The sequence below is a fragment of the Balaenoptera ricei genome, chromosome 2 (assembly GCF_028023285.1).
Source record: "Balaenoptera ricei isolate mBalRic1 chromosome 2, mBalRic1.hap2, whole genome shotgun sequence".
NCBI lineage: Eukaryota > Metazoa > Chordata > Mammalia > Artiodactyla > Balaenopteridae > Balaenoptera > Balaenoptera ricei.
The window spans coordinates 67,964,151-67,988,107 of NC_082640.1; the positions used below are offsets into that span (position 1 = coordinate 67,964,151).

The window sequence follows — 23,957 nt, forward strand, 5'->3', positions numbered from 1 at the left end:
CAACAGTCGGCTGAGTGTGAGGGCAAGTTCAATGAGGAGGATATGCAAGGGGAAGGGGGTGGGCTAGACCGAATGCCGAGGTTTCAGTCTCCTAGCCTCTTCTGGGAAGCCCACCCCTTGCGGTACCTCGGTTGATGCCTCCCAGCCACTCATCGGGGGTCAGAGCTGGCTCTGTGCCCGGCGTCATGGGGTAAATGTCTTCCTGGTAGGAATCCGACTGCAGCGGGGGAAGCAGAAGAGTGGACAGATGGGGGGCTGCTGAGAAAGCCCCTGCTCTCCAGTCAGATTCTCTCCTTTGCTGAAGTCCAACCGCATACCTGCTGCCCTGCCTCCGGCCTTTGTACTCACAGTGTCTCCCATTTGGAATTCCCACCTTGCCTTCCGTAGCCAGCCAAACTGTCCTCACCTTGGAGCGGCCTCCATCCCCCACCCCAATCCACAGGAAAAGGGCTCCTTCTTCCGGGCTCCACCAGGCTTACAGTCAGTGGCGAGAAAGCTAGGCTTCAATGCCAGGGGCCCTTTGGAGGAAGCCCAGCCCCACTCACCCTCCGGGGCACGATCATGGAGATAGGCTCAATCAGGCCCTTGAGAGTCACCAGCTTGTAGAATCGGAACACCTCGCAGGCAGACACATCCAGCCCGTGCTTGGGCATAACCCCTGTGGACAGGCATATATACGGCTACATGGGGTCCCAGGAATCCCCCCTCAGCGCCCCTCCTTCCTGATGACCTTGGCCAGGGGAAAGGCACAGGTGGAGGGCACTAGGTTTGGAGGCAATGACCCATACAGTAGACAGGAGGGGGCTGGGGGCTTCCTGAGTCAGGCTCTGTCTCTGGGTGGTAAATAAGCCCCATGGGCGGGACCTGCCTCACCAAGGGGCACGCTATAGATTTGGGGCCTTTGAGAACTGGAAGGGGTTGCAGAACTATTTGAATCTAATCCATTCTTTTTACAGATGAGACTCTTGAGGGTCAGAGGGGAAGGGGTTTCTGCCCGAGGTCACACAGTGTTGTCACTGTATAAGCCACAGAGACCATCACCTTCTGAAATGAACTGGTTTCCCGAAGTCTCTGTGCCCCCAGTCTTCAGAGAGAAAGAAGGAGGGAGAAAGCTTTCTCCGTGCACCCCAGAGGTTTAAACGCAGCCCAAGACTGCCGTTCCGTCATGTGTCTTATAGGATCGACAGGGGTGCGTGTGTGCATGTATGTCTGCGTGGGCACCAGATACAACATCCTCAACAGCTGCATCTGCTGAACACCGGCTGGGGCAGCAGTGCAGTGTGGGGTTAGGAACACAAGCTTTGGGGTGGGACAGAATCCTGGGTCTGAATCCCGACTCTCCCCTCTTTCTGGCAGGGAGTCCTTGGGCAAATCACTGCTCTTTGAGCTCCAGCTTCCCTGGTTGCCTAGAGGAGTCCAGTAGTGGCCCCTCACGAGATGGTCGGGGCACTGAGTGCAAAGATGCTTGTTAAGTGCCCGGCAGTGATGAGCACAGATAACATTAGTTTCTTTCTCCATGATGTGAATGTGAGTTAAGGTTCTACCTCTCCTCGGCTGGAACGGAAGGCCGCTCTTCCAGAGAAGGGAATTCCAGCAGCTGGAGGGAAGTGGCATCATGGTACCAAGTGAAGCCAGCAGACTTGGGTTTGAATCCTGGCTCTGCCCTTAGGAGCTATGTGACCTGCCCGGGGTGAGTGACAAAGCCACTTGGAACCTATGAAAAGTGCCTGGCTCATGGCAAATGCTCAACAGTGGCCACAGGTGAGGAGGACGAGGAGAAATAGCTATCCTCAGTCCCCCCTCCCTCCTCTCCTCCCCACGTCCTGCTGACCCAACTTTCTAAACATCTCCTGGATCCATCCTCATCTCCTCACCCCCACGCCATCCCCCTAGTTACCATCCTCTCTTGCCTAGAAGTCCACCGTGGCCTCCTAACTGGTCTCTCTGCCTCCCTCCTGCCCTTTCAAGACCCATTCTCCCTACAGAAGCCAGAGCAATCTTAAACCAACTTTTCAGATCACATCACACTGTCCCACTCCCACTTACCCAACCACCCAAGAAAAAGAAAATTCTACGAGTTCCTGGTGAAACCCCAACTCCTTCCCCTGGGTGATGGTTAATGTCAGTGGGCTCAGTAAAGTACAGGGCCCTCCCCAGTGTGGGTGGGCATCTTCCAATCCATCGCAGGACTGAATAGAACAAAGGCCAGAGGAAGGAGGAATTTGCCCTTTTTTCCCTGCCTCGCTGCTTGAGCTGGGACATCTCGTCTCATCCCCTGCCCTTGGACTGGGATTCACACCATCGGCTCCCTTGGGTCTCAGGCCTTCAGACTTGAGCTGGATTACACCACCGGCTTTCCTGGGCCTCCAACTTGCAGAAGGAAGATCGTGAGACTTCTCAGCCTCCATAATCACGTGAACCAAATCCTTGCAATTCCCCTTCTATAAATATACTTGGTTGTTTCTCTGGAGAACTCTAATATACCCTGTCTAATGCATCCCATGGGATCTGGCCCCTGCACACCTCTCCAGCTTAATCCCCTAACACTTACCCATCTTCTGCATGTTTGTGCTTAGCCACACTGACCTCCCTTCTGCTCCTAGAACATGCCAGGCTCTTTCTGGCCTCAGGGCCTTTGCACTAACTGTTCTTTCTGCTGGCACTACTCTTCCCCTTTCCTGCCTTTCGGATCTCAGTTTAAAATGTCACCTCCACAGCAAGGCTTCCCCTGACCACCTGGTCTAAAACAGCCCCCGTCACTCTCTGTTCTATTATCCCATTTGATTCTCTTCTTAGAACTTACTACCATCCAATACTTTCCTCACTTATTTACTGTCTGTCTGTCCCTCAGTGGGATGTGAGTGAAGCTGTGTTCTGTTTTATTTATCACTTTACCCTTGGACTAGTCCAGGGTCTGGCACAGTCCAGGGTCTGGCACACAGCTGGTACCCAGTACATGTTTGTTGAATGACTACATGAATACATGTAGTCATTCAACAAATGACATTCAACTACGTCACCATGAATGACCATGGTGATGGTCTCTGTGGATGATACAGTGACAACACTGTGTGACCTCGGGCAAAAGCCCCTTCCCCTCTGACCCTCAACAGTCTCATCTGTAAAAAGAATGGATTAGATTCAAATAGTTCTGCAGCCCCTTCCAGTTCTCAAAGGCCCCAAATCTATAGTAGGAGCAGGAGGAGCCAGGTACTCTGCCAGGTGTTTTGTATACATGATTTCTAAGCTTTACAACAGCCCTTCAAGGCAGGTTTAATTATACCCATTTTACAGACGAGGAAACTGAGACTCAGAGGGGTTAAGGACACAGTTGAATCAGAATATAAACCTAGCTTGGACTCCAAAGTCCACGCTGCTTGTTATACTATTTGATGATGGGGTGACAGTGAGGGAGGTGGGGATGACAGAGCCCTGGGGAAGGGTGAAGTCAGTGAAATGGTCATTCGGACCTCAGGCATATCTCTGGGTCTCCATTTTGCTGTTGGTCCCTGAGAGGGGTCCTTGGGCCCCTCCAGCCCTGATGTCTCTGAAGCTGGCCCTCAGGCCGTGTCCATAATCCCAGATCCTCAGAGGGACAAAGCCAGACTCAAATTCTAAGGAGAGGAGGGAACAGAGCCCCTGAAGAGATTTCTTCCCCTGGGTGATTTGGACCCCAAATGGGGGACTGCTGAATCGGACGTACGGCCAGTGTGAGTCACTGGGCATGAAGATTTCATTGTAAGGCTTTAGTGGGGGGAGAGTGTGGGGCGTGAAAGACGGACTCACTACACTCCTCAATCCTGGAGCCCTCTATGGGATTTGCCTGAGAACCTGGGGATGCAGTGAGGGGGACACCCTGGAATTCCTCCTGTCTTCTCAGGCAGGGACAGAGCTGCTCTGGGGGACTGAGGGTCCTGACTTCCCAGAGGCTTCAGGAAGGGACCTGCTCCTGGACCCCATTCTGACCTTTAGTTACTGAACCTCCTCCCACCATGTCAGAACAACAACGGGCTTCGGCCTCCCCATCTGCAAATGGGAATGGAGGTACCGCGCACACCCCTGCAGGCTGCTGATGGCCAGAGATGGCGGGAGACACCAAGCACCACGGGCTGACGGAGCCGGTCTTCAGGCTGGCTGAAGAAGGGCAGGCTGACCTTCACAGGGCAGCACCCAGAGGTTCTATTCTGACCTGCCCATGAGCCGTGGCCTCCTGAGTCTGACTTTTCATTTTGGGGGCAGGGTGGCCCAAGAGCCAAATTCCAGTCTCTCCTTCTACAGCCTAACAACCGCGAGAGCCCCCGGACCCCCTTACCGAGGCCTTTCTGCGGGGCTGGGGAGCGGAACTCCATGAGGTAACTCAGGTAGGGCTTCTCGGTGCTGATCTCGTAGTACCTGATGTTTCCATCTCCCTAGGGGCCGGGTGTGGGGAGGGAGGTGAGGAAGGAAGAGAGGAAGGGGCGGGCTCAGCAGGTCCTGGTCCAGCGGGCTGCTGAAAAGAGCCTCTGCCATGACTCCGAGGTGGTCAAAAGACCAGGGAGGCCTGGCCTCTAGGCCCCCAGTGGGGCTGCCGTAGGGGACTTGCTGGGGGTGGTGGGGTGGAGGTCGGGTGCTGTGTGTGTGCGTGAACGGTCACGGGCCTATAGACAGACTTTCTAACAAGATCTCCTGGCAGGTGCCTCCAATCCCATCATTAGGGATGATTCACGTCAGGCTCTGATCCTTATTCCCAAGTAAAACCCCACTCCAATCCACCCCTGAAGGAATTCTCAGTCACTGACACCTCAGCAGAATGAGTGTCCGACTTGAGGGTGGGTTTTGATGGAGGAGGGTAAGACCCATGTTGGGTCAGGGGAAGGGAAGAGAGGTCAGGCTCTTCTTGGGAGGTAGGGCAGGAGCGGGGGCCCAGTGGGGGCAGGGGTCTCCCCGAGGCTGTCCCTGTCCCTCCCCCACCTTCTCCTACCTTTCCAGCCAGGTAGAGCATGTGTGTGTCAGCGTCGTAGAAGGGGAACAGGAGACCAGAGAGCCCATCGATTTCCTCCTCGATCAGGGGCATGGACAGGTCCTCCTGCAGGCCGGGGGCCGGTATCAGCCCGTATCCAGGCAGGATGGCACCTCGCCTTCCCCAATCCCAGCAAAGCCCCCGGAGTAACAACGCTTTGATGTTGCCCCACCCGCTCCGGCCTCCCTGCGGCTGACCTGGTCCCAGAGGGCGATCTGTCTCGTGTTCCACCTGGAGACCCCCGTCGTGAGAAGCCGCTTCATGTTTCCCAGGAAGACCACCCGGTTCACTCTGTGGTTTTTGCAGTTCGCCTCCTGGCAGGGACAGAGGGCTGGTGAGCCAGGCCCCAGACACTAGGGTACTGGACTGGGCTGCCTGGTGGCCCCCAAACATACGTCCATGTCCTAATCCCCGGAACCTCTGGGTCATCCACAGGGGCCCTAAATGCCATCGCAAGGGTCCTTATTTAGAAGAGAGAGGCAAAGGGAGATTCCACAGACGCAGAAAGGAGAAGGCAGTGTGACCACGGAGGCAGAGATTGGAGAGGTGAGGCCACAAGCCAAGGAAGCCACCAGAAGCCGGAAGAGACCAGGAAGCCTTCTCCCCTAGAGCCGCCGGAGGGAGCCAGACTTCCGGCCTCCAGAACTGTGAGAGGATCAATTTCCGTTGTTGTAAGGCACCCCGCTTGTGGTAGTTTGTCACAGCAGCCGCAGGAAACGACTACAGGTGCTGTGGAGAAATGGAGGCCGGGGACCAAGAAACCAGGCCTCGCTGCTGGGTCCCAGAGCGGGTGGGGGATGGGGAAGGAGGGAACTAATTGGACCAAGTCCCAGGCAGGGCCTGAGCTGGGCTGGGTGCCAGGTGCTCTCACCAAGGCATCTCTGAACTGTCACAAGGACAGATCTACTGCAAGGACTCTCTGAGGATGGGGCGCTCGAGGCTCAGGAGGCCGGGGACTCAGGCCGGTTCACTGCGGGGTGACTCACTTCACCGGGGGCTCCTTCTAACTGGGCCGTCCTCTGCCTTCTCTCCTGCCTCTGGACTCATGACACCTCCTTTTCCTCCTAACACATGGCGGCCCTTTGCCAGGATGAGTCAGCGTGAGGCAGGAACCAGAGGCTGGTGGAGCAGTGCAGAGACCCAGGCTGGCGTCACTTGCTCTGGATTTTAGTTCCAAGTTCTGCTGAAAAAGTGTAACCCTGGAGGAGTCCCTCACCCTCTCTGGGCATGTGTCCACAGCTGTGAGAAGGAGGTTGGGGTCTCTGCTCTCTTACATCTTTTCTGCTTGCCATGGGCTCTGGGGTCCAACTGTCAGGGTTTGCATTCTAGCTCCTCCTGTAACTGTGAGATTCAGGTCAGCCCCTCTCCAAGGGGCAGCGTTTCCATGTGGGAAATGGGAAGAGTAACAGTACCCACCTCAGAGGATTAAGTGAAGGGACGATGGGGAGCCCCTGGCACAGTGCATGCCACACAATGAGCTCTGAGTAAATGGTGGCTAATACTAATGACACTAATAACTATGGTGATTATTGTTTGTAGTAGTAGTAGTAGATGACATTCTGGTCCTGCAATATTGGCTTTTTCCAAGATAAACGCAACCAGGTCACGCACCAATCTTTCTTGTGTTAGGAGGTAAACCTCAGATTTCATCCAAATTTTCCATCCCATCTAGCTCCATGACTGGCACGCAGTAGGTGCTCAAGAAATGTAAATTTCTTACTCCCAAATGACATCTAATCCCTTCCTCAGAGTTAAGACCCAGAGTCAAAGACCAAAACTGGAGCGAAGTTCACCATCCACCTCCCCTCTTGGAGCTGTCCCTGGGACTGGCACCCCGAGCCCCTTTCTCCAGGCTCGTCCCATGCAGGTGGCTGGGCAGTGAGTCCAAAGTCCCCTCCTCCTGTGCCTACGATGGTCAACACCCAGGGATTCATGCGCTGAAGGGGGTTACCAGTTTGGCCCCCAGAGCAGGCAGAAGAATCCCATCTGGGGAGAGGGATGGAGTCTGTGGGAAGGCTACTGAGGTCCCTCCGCTTCCAGAACAAGGCAGGGCTCCTATGAGTGGAGAAGGGCCCAGAACAGATGGGGTGGTCCCCAGAGGTGCAGGCCAGGTGCTCGGGAGAGGGGAGCTGGCACAGCCTTTCCCTCCAGGGCTGGCTGAAGGCAGAGCCCCGGGTCCCAATACCTTTCCTTCCCCTCGAGAAAGATGCAGGGCTTCACCTGCAGAACGCGGCCGGAGCGGGGCTCGATCACACGCAGTTTCTTGTCCTTGCACGTGGTGGTAAGCAGGCTGCCGTCAGTGTTGAAGGACATGCAGAGGATCACGTCCGAGTGGCAGTCTATCATCTTCACCGGTTCGCCCACATCCAGGTTCCAGATGAGGACCTGGGAGGGCGGACACACAGGAGGTGAGCTCAGCCCTGCTGCTGCTGGCACGGGGTGGCTGTCCCCAGTCTGTCCCCATCTCCCCGATGGCCCTGGGAGAGACGGCCCATACAGGGTTGGATGTGCTGGGATGCGGGATGGTGTCGGTGGGTTCTATATCAAAGGCTGATGTGTCCCTGTCACACAAATCCACAACTATCCTTGGGCAGAGCCCAGCCCCAGCCTGGGCTCAGTTTCTGCTTCTAGCAAGAAGGGTGAGTGTTCCTGGCCAGGTTCCACTGGCTGGCACACCTCTTTTGAGGGCATGCCTGGGGGTAGGGGCTGGGGCTCCATTCTCCCCACCAGCAGCTTTGGATGCTTCTTTTTCCTACTAGGAGGGCAGCAGCCACTTCTTGGTTAAGAAGTGGCCAGGTAGAGAGTGTGGGCAGGGACTGGGCATTCTTCTCCAATGTATCAGTGCCGGAGAAGGCAGTAAAGATGCCTCCAGCCTCTGTGAACCCCAGGAATGATGGGTGCACAGAAGATGCTCAGCTGTGTTGTTGAATGAGCGAATGAATGGATGTGACAATACTGGTTAACAGGCTCGGGAAAGTAACAGTGCTCCCTACAGGCCCCCCAGAGTGCCCTTCTCTCTCCCTCCACTTCTCCGCTGAGTCGGCTCTGGCCACAGTGCCCACCGGCTGCCCACCTTGTAGTCATAGCCAGCACTGAACAGGATGTTGTTGGTGGTAGGGTGCCACTCGACCAGCCCCACGCGCCGGCTGTGCCCATGCAGTTCCAGAAGAGCCTCCGTCATGTTCCGCTTCAGCCCGCCCTCGGGGATCTCCCAGATCCGCACCTGCAGAGGGGAAGGAGGGCCTTGGCTGGCTGGGCAGGGCCAGGAGAAGCCCCTGCTGCCCTCTTCCTCAGACACCAGGCTTTCGGAGATCTGCCTAGTAAGGTATCTCCTGGCCAGGGTGGTGGGCAGAGCCCGACTGAGGCCTGGGGGGAGGTTGCAGGGTGTGGCTAGAGAGAAAAGAGACCATCTCCTCTGTGCCTTTGGGAGGGTTTTCTCCAAGAAGTCTCTGCAGACCTTGGCGACTGTTCTTACTGGCATATCGTTATTGTTATTGTCTAGCCAGGCCCAGAGGATCACACATGGAGCAGCTTTTAGCAAGTGCTGTATTCAAAGCCTATCTCTGCTTCCCTTCCACACCCTTCTAATAGTGCCTTCAGCCCCAGCGCCTCTGTTTGTACCACATGGCCTGTCCCTCACTCTGTTCCCCACCCGGGATGGACACCTGAGCAGAGGGAAACCCATCTGGGAGACTGGGAGGCCCAGAGTCTCTCCTGAAAGATGATGAACCGAGGGGCAGAGACCGATGAGATGCTGGAGCCTGAGCCGAAAGGATGCAGAGCCTGGATGCAGCTATTATCAGTCTTATGGATGCTGATAAAGAAGCAAAGAAGAGAGAGGAGGGTGCAACTCATGGAGAGAAGCAGAGAGAAGCAATCATGTAGTCCCGGAGAGAGAGAAACTGAGCAATTTCTCTGCGATCTTTGAATAACCCCCTGATGATTTAAGTTAACGCTGGTAGGCTTCTGTTTCTCAAGCCAAGCATACCCTGCAAGTTTCAACTGTTTCATCTATAAATGGAGGGGGCGGGGGGAGTCTTTGCCTTGCCTTGCCTACTGGCAGAATAAAATAAGATACTGGTTGTAAAAGTCTGTAAACTATAAAGTGCTCTAAAGACCTATGGAATTATAGTTCTTGTTATAATTTTTATCATCATCATTAATGCTATTTATTATGATCTAACTGGGTGGAGAAGAAAAAGCACATGTGACTATAGCTTAGGACACCTTTAACACAAACGTTTTGAAAATCTGAACTCCACCCTTGCTAGTAAGGAGAAAAACAGGGAAGACAGCTTTGAGATACCATTTATAATCTAACATAGCCAACTGAAAGAAAAAAAAAACAGTGTTGACAAGATTATACTGGAACTTATAGATTCAGTTGGTGTTGGTAGTATTACAAATCAGAGTAACTCTGTTTTGGAAGCAATTCGGCAATCTTTAGTAGGAACAACAGAGACATTTGTATTATATTCCTTGATCTAGTAATTTCACTCTTAAAATTCAAAATAAGCCCAAATCTCCATGCATGAAGATGTTCATTGCAATACAGAAAATTCAGAAATACTCCAAGTGACCAACATTAGGGAAACAATTTAGTATGTCATAGCAATATGGAATATTAGCCATTTGATGATAATTCTGAAGGCTATGAATGTTAAAGAAAGCCAAAGGCAGTCCCGAAGACAGGGGAGCAAGGCTGGGAACGGGGGGTACCTCTAAGGGAATTCCCTTGTGGGTTTCCCTTCTTGGTGCTTTACCCTCAGACTGTAGAAATGAGTATGTCCCACATGTATGTTCCCCCGAAGACCCAGCTCGGCACATGTAGACCACGGGAGGCTCCAGGTCCAGTCAAGGATTAGGGGTCACCCTTAGGAGCACCATTCTCAGTTTCAAAAGCATACTTGAGAAAAAGTTTATAATTAGGGGACAGTTTGAGGTTTTCCTGTCCTCATTGAATCGTCTCCTGTGGTTGCTCCAGCTCTCCAGGAAAGCCCAACACTTACATAAGCCTGCATGGTGGCAGGAGCCTGGCGGAGGGAGGTGATGGAAAGGGGGCCCAGCATGCGCTATGGTCTTTCCCCGACAGCCCTGTGCAAGGGCCTTCCGAGATGAGGTGTCGTCTGGAAACGGCAGGGAGGGTGGAGTGGGGACCAAGGTAGATGACTCAGTAGTCACCAATAAGACAGACATTCTTCTTGTCCCCAAATGTTCCAGAGGAAGGTGACCCTTGAAGAGCGGAGACTAATGCTTGTGTTACACACACACACACACACACATACATACACATCATACATACAATACCTCCCCCATCCTCCGCATGTCTTTCTTTTTTACCCAAAGGTATGCTAATGATACATGTATTTCTGCAACTTGCTTTTCTCATGTAACAAGAGCTAGTGGGCATTTTTCCACACCACTACACATGGCTCTACCTTATCTTTTTAAGAGGCCAGAGGGACGCCTGTTATGTGGCCATGCCGTGATGGATTTAATCAACTTCTGTTAACGGACACCTGGGCTCTGCCCACTTTTTTCACTGTTACAATTCATTCTATGATGATTAGGACTGTCATACAAGTTTGTGCATGGCTGTGAGTATTCCTGTAGGACACATGCCTAGAAGTGTTTCACTTTTTTAGTTACTGTAAAATTGTCCTCAAAAGCTGTCCCAGGGACTTCTCTGGTGGCGCAGTGGTTAAGAATCCCCTTGCCAATGCAGGGGACACGGGTTCGAGCCCTGGTCTGGGAAGATCCCACATGCCGCGGAGCAACTAAGCCCACGCGCCACAACTACTGAGCCCATGCGGCTAGAGCGCCTAGAGCCTGTGCTCTGCAACAAGAGAAGCCACCGCAATGAGAAGCCCGCGCACTGCAACGAAGAATAGCCCCTGCTCACCGCAACTAGAGAAAGCCTGCGTGCAGCAACAAAGACCCAACGCAGCCAAAAATAAAAAATTTAATTTAATTTAAAAAAAAACTTAAAAAAAAAAAAAAAGCTGTCCCAGTTTTTACCAGCAGAGTCTGAGAGTGTTTCTTTACCCATATCTCTAAAACTATACCTTCGAAAACAGGTTTTTGCCCGTCAGATCAAAAATGCCATCTCCCTGTTGTTTGGATTTGCATGTCTTTGATTCTTAGAAATACCAGGCATCTTTTTCCCTGTTGATAGGCTACCCTTGTTTACACTTGAGCAGGAAGCCTGAGATGCTTTCAGAGTCAAGGCAGGCCAGCGTGGAGGCATTTGGGGGCAAAGGATCTTGTCTATGGACAGACAAGTACATACACACGCGAACCCATGTCATTCAGTGTATATGTGTTGATTAGGAAGGGGAGAAAATCTGGCCTTTGAGAAAATCCTTGAAACCGAAAGTTGAGTCTCATTCATTCCACTCACACCTCTTATGAGCCAGGCCGTGGGATAATGAGCCAATGGGAGGGGCGCTGAGCTTGCCCCATGCCTGCTCTTGCGTGCACGTGGCAGAGGACCTACAGGAGCACAGAGCTGGGGGCCCTGAATCCAGTCTTGGGGGTGACGGGGTGGGAGGGTCGGGAGGCACAGGGTTATTAGAAGAGGGGATGTGACCCACATTTGAAAAGACAGGTTGGGAATGTGGGGAAGGATGAGGAGACAGAAAAATGACCCCGTGTGTGGGTTCAGGCACAGTGGGCGGAGAAACCGCAGGAGGGTCAGCCCGGTTGGGGTGGGGCAGGCTGGCAGGTGGCAGAGGAGGCCAGAGGCCATGTGTGTCATCCCTGGTTATCGACGTCCCAAGGAATCCTGCTCGGGCTGAGGCTCAGAAGGAAGCCTTTTTCCAGAACAGCCTAATTCCCGAGGAGCCAGCTAACGGAGGCATCCCTGGATGGCATCACGTGCAGGGTAAGGTAGAGACACGGGGGGAGCTGTGAAGGGCGGGTCCACTCAGGCTCTAATCCCACTGACCAGCTGGATGACCTTGGACAAGCCAGTTAACCTCTCTGAGGTTCAGGCTCCTCATCCAGATGATGAATTGAGAGGTACGTACCTTTTAGAGGTGTGTGGGTTGAACTAAACTGAGCTTCAGGGTCCTTGTGAGTCTGAGGCTTTCTAGTCGTAGGAGCTGATTTGTTGGCGTGACAGCTCTGCCTAGGAACCGAGGGGCTAAGCCAAGCGGATGGAGAGGGCAGGCACTGTCTGTGACCAGGCTCAGCCCCCCGGACTGGCGCCAAGTCCAGAGGAATGAAGGGCTGCAGGGGGGAAGGCCAAGAGCTGTTTTCACCAATAACTGCTAGAGTTGGGTCTCAAATGGAAAATGTCCCACAGAGAAGGAGAGAGGCGTCTTGCCTCATAACTCCATTTGATTCCAGCCACTTCTCTCCCTGGGCCCCAGTTTTCTCTTCTGCACACTGAGACAGTGATTAATCTTCCAAACTTCTCTGCTTTTGACATCACTGAATGTTATCACCGGGGGGAAGAGACTAGCTCCGTTTGATCCACCACTACAGCTAACAGTTGGCAGCACGAACGACAGGAGCTCAGAGGAGGAGCTGGAGTTCACAGTGGGTCTAAGTAGCTGGAAAAGGAATTCCAGTCCCTAAATATTCAAGGGATTTGCTGGGAACAAAGAGTGGATGGGTGTGGGAGGAGCGCTATAGATCTGTTCAGAGGTTGCTCTCAGAGAGGTTACTTCAATTCAACAGGAAACCAAATAGAGTCTGCCAAACGGGATTTCTGGAAGGAAGGGGAGGGGAGAAGTGGCAAAAGCGCTTTCTCCAGCAAGCCAGCTGTGCCTGGGACTGTCCCTTTCAAAGGTCCCTGGGTCAGAGCCCTGTTTAGTTAAATTCAGTTCCAATCAATCCAACGAAATATGCCTACCCCCTCCCTGGGTCACAGTGTTGGCCACCGGGGGCCAGTCCTTGGTCTCAAGTAGCTCACAGTCTTGTGGGGTTGACAGCAGACACGTGCAGACAAGGCTAAGCCAAGGCGGCTGAAAGGGACAGTTTATAATGCTGCAAAACCAAGTGTCCCTGTGCATGGGTGAGGGAGCAGCTGGGCCAAGAAAGTGAGAGTTTTGTGGCCTTACAAGCTCCATTCGAATCCAGGCTCTGACCTTATCGGCTGTGAGACTTCAGCCAACTTATTAGCCTCTCTGAACGTCAGTCTTCCCAACTGTAAGAATAATTACACCTACGTTATAGTTGTTATGAAGACTAAATATATACCCTACGAAGCAGATTACTAAGCACTCTTAGTAATACTTAACAATGCTTGCTTAATATTAAGGATTATATACAAGTTTTAGATAGGTCAGATTTTAGATGTGATTTCTATTTTTCATCTGTGTTTTGTGGCCCCCTGTGTAGTCAATGAATGTGGTATGAAGTCTGTCTCCATTTTATGGAATGCAAATACGTTTCCTCTTTAAAATTATTATGTGATTAGGCAGGTGTCTGGCTGGGTCTCTCTGCTTTCTGATACATTGAGGATTGTGGCTGCTAGTGACTTAGGGCCAGGGCCTAGTGAGGGCCTACTCAGCCCCTCTGACAACACTGTTCTAAAGGAAAGAATGCTATGGTTAGGGGAATTGCTTGTTACACAGCTATAGCAAACAAACAGTACTTATTGTCTGTATCTGGGGTATAGGAGCTAAGAGAAGGAGTTGGAGTTCACAGTGGTCCTAAGTAGCTGGGAGAAGATATGGATTCCAACTCCTTAGTACTTACTTCAAAAACAACCCTGTTTGGAGTAGTGCGGGGAGGAACAGGCAAGTATAAGATATGGTTACTGCCCTCTGATGGCATCCAATTTAGCTGTACTACATTACACAGCCATTTGCCCTAGGATTTCCATCCAACAATCCACAGATACAAAGCCTGGGGCTGAGATCAGAGCAACTCTCATGTCTCTTCTGCAGCGAGAAGAAAGAAACCGTGAGGGTCTTGCCCAGAGGGTCCTGGACTCCCACCTCCTCATTTCTTGCCAACTATTCTGTTTACTACTAGAAACTGAGTTTATCGTCACTCACCTAAACAAGAGGTAGAACCTCAAAGTCTACCTTAATGTTGATATCTTCTGACCACTTAACTGTTTCCCAACATGGGAAACAAATCACTCCTAAGAGAGGGAGGTGAGAGAGGCCACCTGAGGGCCCAGAAGGAAGCACGATTGAGCATCTACTGCCGAGAGTCTTGTGAGGTAGCTGCCAGCAGATTAAATGAAATGGTAAATGTGAGGCTGGACACATGAAAGGATATGTGCTACCTATTATTATTACTATTATTATTATTATTAATGACTATTCTTACACAGGTAAGGAAATGAGGCACAGAGAGGTTAGGAAACCTGCCCAGGTTGCACAGCCAGGAAGTGGGGAGCTGGGATTCAAACTCAGGATTTGAATCAGGCAAACTGCCCTGTTTCTCTCTTCTGAACCCCTGCCCCTGCCCTATCCCTTCCTTCTTCCCTGGATAGACCCTGACAACATGGAGAGGGCATGATCTGTCTTTCTGCTCATCTATTCCAAAAAAGAGGTGCCACTCCCTGGCCTCAAGAATCTAAAAATTACCCCATTTGGGGCACAGACAACCTTCAAGGCCTCCCACTGATGGTCAACTCCTCCATACAGGGGTGGGGTCTTTAAATTCACTGCCCTATCTCTAGGGTGAGGAACAGTGCCTGGAATATAACAGGCACCTAAGACATACTTGTTAAATGAACGAACCAACGGAAGAAGCTGAGAAGCCCAGAAACCTTCCGACCATTAGCAGATTCAGCAATGAGTCACGTGTAAGGAAGCAGGCTAGCCCTTGCTCTGGCTGGTGGCGAGCTAGATAGATGGCAGATCACCCCTTTAGTTCTGAATGGGAAGGCAGACCTGGTGGGGATTTCTTTCCTAGATCTTAAGGCTTAGCATTCAGCTTAGTCTTTTTTGGAAACCGGTGATGGAAGGCCTGTTTGGGGCCTCAAGAAGCAAACAGTGAGATACAGTGGAAAGAGCACTGTGTCTCCCTCTTCCAACCCCCTGGCCAGCCCTCACCGGGGCAGGTTATCTGAACTCTTTGGTCCCCACATTAATGGTTATGGAGTTCTTAGTAGCCAAGAAACACTATATTCATTTCGTTCTCATGATAAGCCCAACAGGGTCCCCATTTTATAGCAGGACTGTTTCAAGATCACAGACACGGGAAGTGGCAGGGCCAGGATTTGAACCTAGGCCTATGGCCTCCTGAGCCCGGCTGCCTAACGACTGAGCCACACTTGCATACTGGTAGTGTCTCTGCAGCTGCCAAGTGCATTGGTAAGGCCTCTCGGGGCTGCTGTCTTTCCATCTCCGAAAGGAGTGTGTCGCTCCCTTTCACCTCAGAGAGGTACTGGTTCTCAAGCTCGTGTGTGCGTGTGCGCGTGTGCGTGTGTGTGTGTGTAGGAGCAGGGTGGTGGGTGGCTTCCGGCTGCTTCCAGCAGGGTTCACATCCTGCCCCAGCCCACCCCCAGGTTCTTCGGGGAGGAGCATCGCCTCTCCTGGGGGGTGAGGGCAGCTGCTGGATGGAGAAGCAGAGGAATACAAGGGAAAGGAAAGATGCTGAGTCTGGGAGAGGGGCCTGCCTCCCTCCTCCTCCTCCCTCTGGGAGCACTCTCTCCTCTCCTTGAGATGTCAGAAACCTCTCTCTGTGGCTGCCTGAGAAGGGCTGGGAGCACGAGGCTTGGAAACCCATAGCGCCCTTCCCTGCCGCCTGCCAGCCGCCCTCCCTAGCTGCGGCAGAAGCTATAAAAAGCACAGCCCTTCAACAATAGGTGACATCACCCAGCGGCGGAAAGAACTGGATTCTGCCAGATGCCAGGGAGAGTTACAGCCCCCATCTCTCCCTCAGGATGGGAGCCCCTTGGGAAAGGGCTTGGGTACGTCCCGTTGGCTCCCTGGAAGGATGGGGTTGGACTCCTGAGGACCTCCTCACGCTGTCGGGGAGGGGAGGCTGGGGGGAGGGGAGGCTCATCCTGAGGGACATGGGGGATGGACATCACTGGAGACTTTTCAAGGAATGGGGATATGGGAAAGGAGCTGGGAGGGGGTGGAGTCTGGCTAGATCCCTTCAGTGTCCTCTGAATGTTGTGACACAAGTAGAGGGCGGGGGAGGGGTGGCAGTGGGTGTGCAGGGCCTGCCGGGAGACGTGGGCCTGGCGTGCTGCGAACGGCATCTCTCTGGGCCCCTTCGGTCTGATTCCCTCCCTAGCCCTGGTGTGTATCACAGTGCCTGGCACATAGTAGGTGTGCTGACTGACCTCTTAACCTCGGTTCTGGGTGTCATGTCTGATGCACAGTAAGCTGACCATGTGGTCTGGAGAGGCTCGAGGGAGGCCTGCCCGTGGAGGGGGCTTTGGCAGAGGCGGGAAGGTCAGTCAGAGTGGTCCTGGCAGCGCTGACTGGCCTCCTCCCTCCACCTTGGGGGCTGCTGGTCCTCTGCCTTTACAGCCCCCCTCCCAGGACCTGGGTGAGGATGCCTGGTTCCATGTGCTCTTGGTGCCCCACAAGGGCTTTGCACAGAGAGCACGCTGAGATCGAAACACTGAGCGTTGGACGGATCTGAACTGTCAGCCCTTCCAGACTCTGAGCCTCAGTTTCCTCACTTAAAACTAGGTCTGTGGGTAGGTGCTCAGGGTGCTGGCTGGGAGTTAGGAGACCTGGGTTCCAGCCCTGTCTGGGATGTGACTCCCTGTGTGACCCTGAGCAGGGGCTTCCCCTGGGCCCTCAGTGTGCCCTTCTCCAGGAGGGGCATGGTTCCAGCCTCGGGGTGTCAGGGGGTGCTGACTCCAATGCCAAGATCCTTGGCCCTGAGGCTGGGGAGGGACGGAGACCTGAGGGGCAAAGCGAGGGCTGTGAGCGGCTGCTTCTGGGCAGCTGGACTGGCAGCCAGAGCAAGAGCTTAGCTCCTCGCTGATCTGTGACGTTATCCCCTTCTCTCTGGATCAGTGGCTCCGGGCCAGCCTCTCTCTCCCTGTGCCCCTAAGCCCGGTGTCCTTTCTCTTTACACCCTGACATGTACCCAAGCCATACCCTTCTCTTGGGCGCTCCCCTTCTCTCTGCTGAGCCATATTCCAGCATTTGCCCAGCTTGCCTGGGCTCCACTTCCTCCACAAAGCCCCTGTGACCACCCCCCAGCCCCTTCCCTGACCCTCAGAGCGTGCAGTGTTTCCACGCTGCATACGTGGTGTCCTGGCTCATGTTCGGATGGCTTGAGAAGCACAAGTCTCACTTCAAAGTTCAGCTGCTCACCCTGGTGTCCCAAGCCTTCTCTCTCTGCTCCCAACCTCCCTTTGCAGCCGCCCCTCCTGCCCACTCCCCTCCCTGGTCACCACCCCAGGACCCCAGCCACACTAGATGACCCTGTCTTCCAAGCACACCATATGAACTCTGCTATGGTCTGAATGTTTGTCTTGCCCCCAAATTCGTATGTTGAAATCCAAACCCCCAAAGCTGATGGTATTAGGAGGTGGGGCCTTTGGGGGTGGGCGATAGGTCATGAGGGTGGGGCCCTCATGAATGGGATTAGTGACCTTATAAAAGAGACCCCACAGAGCTCCACCCCTTCCACTATATGAGGACACAATGAGAAGAGAGCCCTTACCTGACCATGGTGTACACTGATCTCAGACTTCCAGCCTCCAGAACCACGAGCAATACATTTCTGTTGTTTAAAAGCCACTCAGTCTGTGGTACTTTGTTATAGCAGCCCAAGTGGACTAACACATACTCCCTCCAGGCCTTTGCCTATGTCCTTTTCCTGGGCCTTCTAGAACATTTTCTCTGCTGTCAAATTCCTGCTTCTCCAGGGTCTATTCAGCCCTCTAACCCCTCTACCCTGCCTGTACCTCGGCCAAAAGTAATTCCTCTGTCCTCCCCGTGCACATAGCCCTGTTTGACCTTCCGTGGATGCAACGACTTCACTCTGCATCCCGAGACCAGCAGGCATAGTGCTAGGCACAGACCTCCTCGCATCCTCATAGCAACTGCTTAAGGGACGTACCAGTATTATTGCTATTAAAAACAGGAGCAACACTGAGGCTCAGAGAGGGTACATAACATGCCCTTGGTCACCCAGCTAGTAAATGGTGAAGCTGAGATTCAATCCCAGGTCCAGCAGAGTCCACAGTCAAGCTGTCATTGAAGCCCAGCATCCTAGGCAGGCACACTGTGGTCCAGTGTGTGTGAAGCTGAAGAGAGCCGCTTGGCTTGTGCGGTCAGGGCTGGGCCCTATGCTTTTCTTGAGCACAGAGCATGGGCGTCTGGTTTATTAGCTGGGGTCCTGGAGCACGTGGCGCCTGACTCAGGTGAAATAAGGTGCTGAGCTAGAACCCGGCAGGGCCATCAGGGCCAGTGACCCCTCCCACCCTCGCCCTGATTCAGGAAGTTCAGACCTGAGGTGGAGCCAGGACAGCCAGCAACTCTGAGAGCTCAGCCTAACCTGTCTCCCCACACCCAGATGGACACTGCCCTTCTCCTTCCCAGCTGGCTCCCCGGTTCAATACGAGACACCGCGAGGGGCCTGAGGCTTCCAACACGGACTCTGTGGATTCGTGTCATCACAAGACTTCATAGATCAGGAAGAGCGTGGGCTCTGGGGCCAGCAGTCCTCCTCTACTCTCTAGTTCTGTGACCTGACCCCAGCCCTCGGCTTGGGGTGGCAATGCCTGTCGCACAGGGTGGCAATGAGGGCTAATGGCGTATAGAGTGTCCAGCCCAGAGTGGCTGGAAAGGTTAGTGTAAGGCAGCCCTGAGTTTCAGGGGTGTTTGCTCTTCAATGACTAGTGACAGTGGCTCAACACTTCAGCACAGGCAGGGACGGAGCTGGCTGTGGTCGCTGACACTCCTTGGACTCCCTGCACCCAGAAGAGAACAATGGACAGCACCTCCAGGTGCCCTCTCTCCCACTGAGCCCAGTCCTAACCTATACTGACCACTGAGCTCTCCAGCCCCCACCAACTCCAGCTGCCTCCTTCTCAGCCCAGGAAGCAACCAGTGTCCTCGTTGCCCTCTGGGTTTCCTCACCTGTCCTGGGCTCCATCACCTTGTGCTCATCCTCTGGCCTGTCGGTTCTCTGACCCCTGGTCACTGTCTCCGTCTCGTTGAAGAAAGTAGCCAAACCTGATGGATCATGCCCATCACAAGTTCTTGCCCTCCCTGCTCACATGGGCCCTGCCCTTGATGCTGCTGCTCTCAGGAATCCTCTTGGGTTGACTCAGGGCTTTGACCTTCAGGAGTTGGTCAAGCCCATTCTCTTAGCCCCTCCCCACCGCTCCCTTTTATTAGGTACTGTGCCAGCTGACCTCCTCCATACCCCCTAATTTATTAACCAATGGAGACTATTTACTGTGAATCTCATTCATTAGTTGGGCTATATTCATTCTCTCATGCATTCATTTATCTTTCCATTCTATCCATCTATCCATTCACCTTCATCCAGTCATCCATTCATCCAATCATCCTTCCCCCTTCCATTCAACTATCTATCCATTATCCATCCATTCAGTCTTCTATCCATCAATGTAGTCATCCATCCAAAAATCCATTCATCTAGTCACTCATCTAGCCATCTGTCCATCCGTCCGTCCATCCATCCATCCATCCATCCAGGTATCCATTCCATCGAATACCTACTATGTATTTACCATGTACTAGGCTCTGTGCTGGATGCTTGGGATTCAGAACCAAAAAGGCCATGGCCTCTACTCTCAGGAGCTCTCAGGCTGGTCTGGAAAGACAGGAGACATGAGCTCCAAAGTTCCTTCTAGCTCCAATATCCTGGGAGTCTATGACCTGCACCCAGGCTATGCCAGTGGGCACTACAGAGATGCTTGTGGTCTGATCTTCCTTCACCCAGGAACACCAGGGGCTGGAGCAGCCCCTCCTCACCAGCTCAGCTGAGGCTCTGAAATCCCCTCTTGCTTCCAGGCTGAGGTGTTGACATTGCTTAAGGGCAACTGAGGAAAGGCATGGGGCCCCTCTCCAGAAACACGGAGCCTGCTGCCAACACCTGACTCGACCTCCACGTATGAAAGTCAGCAGAGCCTGGGGAAAGGGTGGCCAGACAGCGGCTTCACATTTTACTCTCCCTGAATTCTTCAACTCCCCTCTCCAAACTCTCTGCCGCCTTTCTTCCCTCTATCTCATCCTTCCCACCGGTTCCCTCTTCCCTTTCCCTCCATCTCCTCTCTGTTCCCTCCTCTTCATTTCCCTTCTCCTATTTCTTCTCTCTCCCCATTAAGTGGTGGAACACATGGTGTTCAAATCCTGGGCCACCATTTTGGGTCCTTGGATAAGTCATGACAATTCTCAGCCCAGTGTCCTTCCCTAAAACCGTGGCTCACAGAGGACATAACTAGATGGTACACTTGCCCAGCCTGCAAGAACAGGGCCTCTTTTCCTCATGGCTCATCCCTTTCTTCCCTTTTCCCCCTTCCTCCTTGTCCATATTCCTCTTTCTATCCTTCTCCTTTTGAGACTACAGATGAGTGCCAAATCACACCCTTAATCTTTTTTTTCTGATTCTCACCTACAAAGTCAACACCTCCAAATGAAATCATGCTAAAGGAACAAATAGTCCATGGATTCGCTCCCTCTGTCCTCTTCCTAACTCCCCATCCTGGGGCTAGCTGGAGGGATGACCAAGAGAACAGAAGAAGGGCAAAGAAGGGAGAAGGAGGGAATTTAGGGAGGAAGGCCTCCAGGAAGAAGCAGGGAGGTGCCCCCGTGCACCCACCCTCCCCAGGGAGCACCCCTCCTGCTCACCGACGTGTCCTCCGAGCACGAGGCAATGATGTTGTCAATGAAGGGGTTCCACTTGATGTCCAGCACGTTGCCCTGGTGACCACAGACCTTGGGGTAGTTGGGTTCAATCCTGCCCGTCTTCAGAGGAGAGAGAGAGAGAGAGAGAGAGAGGGAGAAAAGGGCATTAGTTTGATGGCCCTGGGGTAACTTGAAAGAAGAGCCTTTATCCTGGGCTTCTATACTGGACCATAAGGTCCTTGAGGGCCCCCGAATGTCTTTGGGTCCCTGCATCCGGCTGAGCCCTATTGCTCTGTGGCTGCAATCTCCCAACACCGAATGGTGGTGGGGAGGGTCCCACAGCAGGGTGGTGGGTGGGGCTGTGCGTGCCCACACGACACCTGTGTGCAACTTAGAGAAAGTTGCCCCTTCCTCAAGTAAAAATGTTTAAAGTTAAGGGGTAACTATCCACCTGAACGACCAAAGCCTGGTGGGCAGCAGCCCTGGCAGTTACTGGGCCATGTGACTGTACTCCCCGCTGCCTCTCAGGGGGGTGACACAGCCAGGTTTGGATCAAGAGGAGGCTCTTTCCTGCTGCTCTGGGAATGAGCGGAGAGGCCTGAATCTCGGGGTCCACCCATACACTCTCATATGTTACCCTGCCTGGGATATAAGCGGTGCCATTCCCAGATGCGGCATGCTTGTTCAGTGTGCATCTTAAAACACCTGTACATAGTGCCCTGTGGCTGAAAGCATAGTCTTTTGGAGCCACACAGGCCTGTGTTTGAATCACAGCTCTGCCACTTTTTAGCTCGGTGGCCTTTGGAAAGTCAATAAGCCTCGGTTTCCTCATTTCTTTTTCTTTCTTTCTTTCTTTTTTTTTTAAGGCTTCAGCAACTTTATTTTCAGACACATGGATATAAAATCAGCTGGAAAGCTTGAGAGTGCAGCTGTCATGAGAGAGGTTCCTCATTAGTATTGTAAAGATTAAATGAGCTAATGTGCTTAGCAAAGTACTTAGTGTGGAGGTTGTCATCATAGTGAATGCTCAATATACGATACTAGTTATTATCATACAGGTTAGACGGCACTTCCTCCAGGAAGTCTCCCCTGATCCCTCAGTGGATTAAGAACTCCTCTGCGAGCTCAGGGCATTCTGTGCTTCCCTGTATTATAGGCACCATCACACAGAATTGCAGTCTGTTGCTATCTGTCTATGAGCAACTGAGGACAGGCTTCCTTGTCTCTGAATCTCCAGCTCCTTACAAGCCTGGCACACAGTGGGTGCTCAGTACATGACTTGAAAGACATCCTGCAGGGGGGATGAAGTCCACAAAAGATGGAACAAAGGGTGTGGGGGTGAGGGGTAGTTCCATGCTTAGTTGTCTATAAAGGCAGCAGGGAAGGGAGGGGAAATTGCAGGCAGAGGCTGTGTCTCCATTCCCAGGTCTTTTTAATATTAGCTTTTTGGGGTGTGGAGGAAATAGGGAGGGTTTTTCCAGTCACTGCCCATCTGCTAACAGTGGTTAGGTGGCCAGAGGCACCTTAGGCAGGTCAAACCTCACCGTCCTTTAGGTTCCTCAACTGAATAAGGAGGAAGACAACCAGTTTTTCCCAAGCCCCTGCTACACGTGCCTTATATCACTACTTCACCAGTGTGATGGGCAAGAGTTCTTTCAGAGTGTGCATTCTGCCGTAACCTCTTCCCCAGCCACTTCTTGCCTGCATGTCTATCAGCTCATCTCCAGATCATTTGATTTTTTGTGACACCGCAATGGCAAGGTGCGTAGAGAAAGAAAAAAACCTAGAGAAAATGGCAGTGGTATGGAGGGTGAGGAATGAGGCAGAGAAAGAGAGAGGGAAAAGGCCTTGGAGATTGTACTCAGAAGAACTTCACTGACACTGTACACTGGCGGAAATCAGAGAATGGAGGAAAAGGATTGGGGCTGTATTGCTCTCAGTTAAGAATGGGATCCCCTCTGACATTCCATGAGGGATGCAATTCGAATTGGAATATCTTTTTCAATGACTTTTAGGCTGTTGGACTATGTTTCTTTAATTGAGACTCTGAGCAGAGACCGAGCCACATGTGGCCCTGGGATTTATTAGGGTTACACAGTAGCTTCTTTAACTCTCACAAAACCCTGGGAATTAGGCATGAGGAAATTAAGGCCCAGAAAGGTTAAGCCACTTGCCCAAGGTTACCCAGCTGAAAGCAAAGCTAGGATTCCCACACAGGTATGACCCTCAAAGCTGAGCTGAATCCCACTGCTTATTGCTAGCCAGCTCCCCTCCCTCCAGCTCTGACGTCCACAGGCAGACAGGCCCTGCACTGTCTGCTTCCACAGCTCACTAGCTCTCTGACAGAGCCTCCTCTCCTTATATCTGGTCCCAAAGGCTGCCCTGAGTGGTCCCTGAGTCAAGCTGCCTGCATTAAGCTGTTGGCAACCAGGCAGATCTGAATCAGTCAATAGGTGGCCATCAGCTGTCAGCAGCTTCTGGTCAGCAGCCTGCAGGTGATGTCCTGGAGGGACAGGTGAAGCCACATCACTGGAATGTATTCAGAATGGGGAGAGGTCAGGGCCCTGCATCAGGAAGGGAATTAGTAGCGGACGATCCCGACGTAATGTATCCTTCCAGGTGGACCTCTGTGAATGCCTTCCCCAAAGGGGTGGGTAATGATGATTTTCATGACTGAATCATACTGCTGCTCATGTGCATGGTGACCCCCAGAGTTGTGCGTGCACAACCTGCTCTGCTATATGCAGCGCCCTCAAGGGGAGGGACCTCCTTTCAACCTGGCAGCTTTGATTTTCCCATTTTATATAGTAGAGTTCACATAAACAAAATTTTTCTTTTCGCCGTGCCGTGCAGATTTGCGGGATCTTAGTTTCTTGACCAGGGATTGAACCTGGGCCCATGGCAGTGAAAGCGCTGAGTCCTAACAACTGGACTGCCAAGAAGTTCCCAAAATTTTGTTTGAAAGACAAGTTTCATTGCTAAGAAGAAAAGTATGAAAGCCATAGTTTTATAGAGAAATCGTGCAACTTTTAAAATGCAATTATTAACTCCAGGAAAAGAGCTGTATCAGAAAGCTAATACAATCATAGTGATAATGACTTGTGTACAATGCTTACATCATGGTAATAATGTAAATCCTGAATATTTATTTAAACACGAGTTGTACTATAATATACTGGGAAGGCAGAGGTAGGAAA

General features: G+C 52.5%; 1 protein-coding gene across 2 annotated transcripts in view; it reads right to left on the bottom strand.

Moving 5' to 3' along the window:
• The window catches only part of CORO2B (coronin 2B), a 142,719-nt gene that overhangs the window by 6,411 nt on the left and 112,351 nt on the right, over positions 1 to 23,957 (bottom strand). For both annotated transcript variants that reach the window (XM_059912908.1, XM_059912907.1), the window contains exons 3-10: positions 20,764 to 20,880; positions 8,073 to 8,222; positions 7,220 to 7,384; positions 5,197 to 5,313; positions 4,961 to 5,065; positions 4,313 to 4,409; positions 546 to 658; positions 127 to 217 (exon numbers count right to left, since the gene is read on the bottom strand). In XM_059912908.1, the coding sequence (XP_059768891.1) occupies positions 127 to 217; positions 546 to 658; positions 4,313 to 4,409; positions 4,961 to 5,065; positions 5,197 to 5,313; positions 7,220 to 7,384; positions 8,073 to 8,222; positions 20,764 to 20,880 (955 nt within the window). The remainder of the gene's footprint in view (positions 1 to 126; positions 218 to 545; positions 659 to 4,312; positions 4,410 to 4,960; positions 5,066 to 5,196; positions 5,314 to 7,219; positions 7,385 to 8,072; positions 8,223 to 20,763; positions 20,881 to 23,957) is intronic.